The sequence below is a fragment of the Belonocnema kinseyi genome, chromosome 6 (assembly GCF_010883055.1).
Source record: "Belonocnema kinseyi isolate 2016_QV_RU_SX_M_011 chromosome 6, B_treatae_v1, whole genome shotgun sequence".
NCBI classification, from domain to species: domain Eukaryota; kingdom Metazoa; phylum Arthropoda; class Insecta; order Hymenoptera; family Cynipidae; genus Belonocnema; species Belonocnema kinseyi.
The window spans coordinates 91822137-91828216 of NC_046662.1; the positions used below are offsets into that span (position 1 = coordinate 91822137).

A 6080-nucleotide genomic window follows, 5' to 3' on the forward strand; every position below is an offset into this window, starting at 1 on the left:
AGAGTGCCGCTTCGGATAAAACGCTTTTATTTATTCACGCCTCAGTGACCACCGCACATTACCCGTAGTTCCTTTTACACCTACCACGTGGCGCGGGGCGACATCCATTCTCGGAAGGGATATATCCGGGGGCGTTATATCCAAGTTTGACTGTGAAATCTGCTGATATGATCAAAATTATGTAATTGGATGAGCTAAAACTAAGATCAACCCCTCGCTGAAAAAGAGAAAAGGTAATAGGTGTAAAGTAAAAGGTATAAAGGTAAAAGGACTAGGATTTATTCTTGTGTGTTTTTTTGCGTTCCTCTTTCCATTTACTTGAAATTTGACGAAGAGGATATAAAACGTGTACTAACCGCTCGTTCTTCGGTCTCTACGATGAGGTGGTTATTTTTTAGCGTCAGAGTGATAATGTTCCCGTTCGCGTTCTTGTTCGTGTGGCTCCCTGGAGAGACGTATTCCACGTTGCTTCCTGCAAGAGCCACTTCCTCTATAACTTCCGTCTCGCAGATATTCGCCATACCATTCACGAGCTAAAAACAGAGAACAAAAATCGTCACACCTCATCAGGAAATGAAAACTCTTTCTACCATTCTATAATACAAAAGTCAAATTTAAAATTAAAAGAGGGATGTATGCCTGCTAGACGTAATGAACCACACGCCATCCTTTCAACATTTTGATTCCAATACTAATTACAATTAAAGTTTTAGAAGTAAAATGATTTAAAATTTTTGTATGATGGCATTCAAGTTTCAAATTTCGATCCACAAACCTTTTGTATATCTGCCCCTCCCCCTCTCACCTTACCAACCAACTTACAAGAAAAAGCCAAAAAAACATAACATTTTCGCTTCTGTATGGATAAAATTCTTCAAATTTTTCACCAATGATTGTGCTCGCTACATGATTTAAAAAATTCAAAACAATAATATTTTGATAAATATTACTTTAATTTCTTAAAATGTTATGAAGGCAAAATGAAGTTAAAAAATTAATTTTATAAGTATTTACACAAGTTCTAAATTTTGCGATTTATTGCAGAATCTAAAGAAAACAGGAAAAATATCTTGACCATGTAGAAGAAAGTAGTGCAAATTACTTTGAAGATGAGTTATTCCAATTCGTCAAAAGCACGGAAAGTTGACCTTTTTTGCACTATTTTGTTCACAAAATTAACATTTTGCTTTGCTTGCATTTTGCCTTGGGCTTGCATGCTTCACAAAAGAATGAAATTTCTACCAAAATAGTTAATTCTCATCAAGAAAGATTTTTCAGTACAAAAAAATCAGCCAAATTGTTCAATTTGTAAAGCGAAAAGATCAATTTTCAAGCAAAAAGTTAATTTTCAGCCAAGCAGTTAAATTTGTGACCAAATTTTTTAATTTCCAAGCCAAAAATATGAATTGTTGACAAATATTTATATATTTAATATATAAACGAAAAGTATTTTTATTTTCTATTCGAATACAGTTTAATTCAATTTAAAAAAAGAAGTCTTAAGAAAATATTTGAATCCTCATTCAAAACAGATTCGTTTTTAATGAAACAGTTGAATTTATAAAAAATGAAAACTCTACAAAAAGAGATTAAATTTGGAACCGAAAGAGCAAATATGCAATAAAACAGTTACGTTTTCATATAAGAACGATTTTTTAGTCAAGAAAGAAAAGAAATTCCAACCAAATGATTCAATTTTCTAGGAAACAGCTGAATATTCTACCCAAAAAGATGATTTTTAATCATTTTAATTTATAATTTTAAATAGTTTGCATTTATGTAGCAAACATTACTAATTGAATCAGTATATTTCTACTAATTGTCAGTAATTTAATTCTAGCTGTAGGAATTAATAAACTTCAACTGAGAATTAGTTATATTTTATTCACTGAAATTTATAGAGTACTTGAATTCTTTATAGTGTTATAGAATTATATAAATTATTAATTTTCGCCAATTAAGTTTTCAGAATTTTTCTCTCAGGCTTCACGTAATCTATTACACAGTATGGCCTGGAATGAATTAATTGAAATGCCGACATATACATATAATCAAAAATTCCTTATGAAGGAAAATGACAAATCTATAAGTGTTGAGGAATTAGGTAACTCTAATTGTCATTATTGAAATTGCTTGTTTTCAAACATGCATTATTTTTGCTGGTATTATGGCGTAGCTCAATAAAGGTAAAAACTGGTTTTGCTCTCGTTCATCGATCTTCTTCGGTTTGACTATGGACCTGGGTCCACTAGGTTGGTTTTTTCACCGAAATAGGCGAAAAAGTTCTTTTTAGTAAAATTAATAATTACATTCCAAACTGAATTCAATATGAAGCTTTTAGCATTTCAAGTCGATATATATTGCATTGTTAACAACATAGTTGAATCTTGAACCAAACGAAGTTAACTTTCTACCAATAAAATGAGTTTTCAACGAAAGAGTTGAGTTTTTAAGCTAAACAGTGGAATTTTTAACCTAGAAAGATGATTTCTCAACCAAATAGCTGCATTTTCAACAACAAGAACAAAACAAATCATTTTGGAACAAGTAGGTACATTTAAAACCAAATAGTTCACCTTTAATCAAAAGAGAGGAATTTTCAATAAATTAGTTGAATTTATAACCGAAATAGAAGATTACACACCAACTAAAAATATTTGCGTTCTTAAACCAATAGTTGAATCTTTGCACACACAAAAAAAAATTTCAAAAGACAATATAATTTTCAACCTAGACATATAAATTTTTGACACAGAAATTTTTTTACCAAAAAAATTTTAATCCAGTGCGTAGAATTTTATATTCAAAAACACGATTTTTTAACAAAAAATTACAGTTTCAGAAAAAGGTGACTTTCTAACCAAACCGTTTAATTTCTCACCTACAAAGAAAAATTTTCTACCAAAAAGTTGATTTAAGAATAAAATACTTGAATTTTCGAGACAAGAAAGACAAATTTTATATTAAAAAAGGCGAATGTACAATAATAAAGTACAGTATCGCACTAAAAAGATTACTTTTGAACAAAATAGTTGAATCTTGAATAAAATAATTAAAATTTATTGAAATATTTTAATTTGCAACTGAATTAATACATTTTTAGCCAAGAAGTTTAACTTTCAACCGAATAGTTATATTTACATCAAAAAAGGTTCATTCTTAACGAAAAATACAACAGTTGATGTTTCAACCTAAAAAAGAGTTTAATTCAAGATCTAAAACAGTTGCATTCATCCAAAAAAGACGAATTTTTTGAAAAATAGTGGAATCCTTAATCAAAACAGATTATCTTTTGACCAAACAATTGCACCTTTAGCTGCACACAAATTATGTTTGTGTAAAAATTGGTGAATATTCAACGAAAAAAGATTTTTGATTCGAAAGAAATGTAAAGCTTGTAGTACTTCAGTTTTCAATCAGAAAGATTAATTTTCTACCAAATGAGACCAAGTTACAACAAAATAGATACAATCTTAAAAAAAAAGGATTTTTAAAATAGAAATAGAATTTTCTTAACAAAAAAATCTATCTTTTGACCATTTACTCGCATTGTTAACACAGAAGATAACATTTCTGCAAAAAAAGATGAATTTTGAATCTAAACGGTCGATTATCAACAAAATAGTCACATTTTTGATCATAAAGATTTATTTTATAGCGAAAAATACATATTTACAACAAACTAAATAAATGTTCAACTAATTTGTTGAATTCTTCTAATTAAAAACGATCAATTTCAAGCAAAAATCGCAATAGTTAAATTTTTAATGTTAACATCCTTTTTTAACCTAAAAAAACCAACTTTTTAAGCAATAAAATGAATGTTTGACAAAGTATGTAATTCAATTTCAAAATATGTGATTGAATTTTCAAGCAAAGCAAATGAATTCTCAATAAAAACTTTAATAGTTGAACATTCAACTAAAAGCGATAGTGAATAATGGGTTAGTTACATTTTTATTTCCATTAAAAATAATTAACTCAGACGTTTTTCATGTATGATGTCATATTTTGCATTAACTATACCTTCCTTAGTCAAAAATCGTGACAAAAAGTCTCCCCTCCCCTCCCCCTAGCGAAGATAGTGCGACTTCGTTTTTGAACGTCCCCAAACTTATAGTTTAAAGTTTGGTGGTTGCATAATGTTAAATTCATGTGTTTAAAATGCTCAGAGAGTAATATCGGAGTCGTGAAGAAAAACTGGTGTAAAGTCACTCGAAATTTTTTTTTAAATCTCTATTTCACACTTTCCCAGGTAAGAGGAGGGCGCCTATAAGGACCAGTTAGGAAGCCAAAAGCACTCGAAGTGCTTCTTTCTAAGATTAGCCTGTTTGTTCTGCTGAATAAAACCATTTTTGTGGCAACTTTTCTGCCGCTCTGGTTCCTAAATCATTTTCAATTCGCACAAGATTTACGCAAGTTGCAGATTTATTTATGGGGTAACAGCTGCTATGACAACGAGTTGAAATTCAATTTCCTTTTTCTCCTTCACTTATACTTTATACTTTAACCACATATTAATCCTCCTTTAAAAACACACAATGCTTTGAGTCGGAAAGGAAAAAGATGTATTGACTAAATCTATAAATCTTATAAAAAAAGTCGTATAATAAAATATGTCGAAAATATTGCACTCATTGTTGTTAAAAATCTGATTGACTTTTGAATGATTTGAAAATTTTCCATTTATTACGTCGAAAATTGAAAAATTAATATGTTTTGATAACTTTCAATTTATTTACAACGTTTGTTAATTTAGTTTCAGATAACTGTAGAATTATTGTAACAAAACATTTCTCATTCTTTTAAATAAAGGATTTTAAAGGATTTAAAGGGATTCCAGAAAAATATAAGAAATTACCAATAATATTGTGTGATATCCATGGATTTAAAAAGATTTTCGCGATTTCAAATCATTTTTAGAGACTTTTTAAAGAATTGTAAAAGATTTCGTAGACTTTCACAGAATATTTATGAATTTTATTCAATCCATGAAGACTTCTAAGAATTTTCAAAGATTTTCAAAGATTTAAAGAGTATTCATTGCGTTTGAAAATATGACAGGACATTTCAGAAAACCTTTGAAGGTTCGAATAGATTTCAAAGAATTTTTAGGCACTATGAAGTATTTTAAAATATTCTAGGAATTTATAAAGTATTTACAAACATTTCAATAGATTGCGCAGCACTTCCAAAAGAATTGCAAGTAACTTAAAAAAACTCAAACGGATTTAATAGATTTTCTAGGGATTTCTAGTGATTGAAGCATATTTCAAGAGATTTTCTAGAATGTTTTGAAACTGCAGCTTTTGTAGAAGTTTTTATTGTGTTTTAATATAATATAAAAGGTATTACAAAACCTCTAAATTTGCAAGTATTCTATACTTATTTCAGAAAATTTCTAAAGATTGCAAAACATTTTAAATGGCTAGGATGGCTTCAGCCCAATAAGTCGAAGGCATTTTTTGTTAGAATTGAATCATTTTTAACAGTCTACACGGAGCTGTCCCGGTACATATTATCAGTTGCAGACACATTTTTGTATTTCAACTCAGTGATCTAATGAAATCAGTATGCCTCATTTTGACATATTTGGCAGTCAAGTCATGCTGGAGGGACCTACAGCTTAAGGTGGAATCCGAACCACGAGAACGTCGGTAAAGGTACATAGCAAAATTTCCAGAGGTACCGGCTCGGGGATCGAACCCCGAGCTTCTAAATTTTTAAGATTGTTATAGGATTATCGTGTTATTTAATTAAGTAAAACGTTTGTTATACAACCCTTCTCCAAACCAAGTTGCTGATCAATTTCTCTAGCATTCATCCCAAGCAAATATCCTCACAAAGTCGTCATGTGAGGCTGTGTAAAGTGTTTGAAATAATTTTAGCCAATTTTATAGGGTTTCAGAGAAATTGTTGAGATTTCATGACCTTTCAGAAGATTTTATAGACTTTTAAAAATTTAATATTTATTTGCTCGAAGTGTTTCGTCGTCCCGACATTCGGAATCAATAGTCAAGTATTTCTCATCAGTTTAGCTAGTCGTCCCAAATTTTCGAGACGACTAGTCCATCCTCTTT

At 29.8% G+C, this 6080-nt stretch overlaps 1 protein-coding gene across 1 annotated transcript in view; it reads right to left on the bottom strand.

The window, feature by feature from the left end:
• LOC117175495 overlaps positions 1–521 on the bottom strand; it is a 73322-nt gene extending 72801 nt beyond the window's left edge. Inside the window, exon 1 of the mRNA XM_033365202.1 lies at positions 357–521. Within this exon, the coding sequence (XP_033221093.1) occupies positions 357–521 (165 nt within the window). The remainder of the gene's footprint in view (positions 1–356) is intronic.
• Positions 522–6080: the final 5559 nt, after the last annotated feature.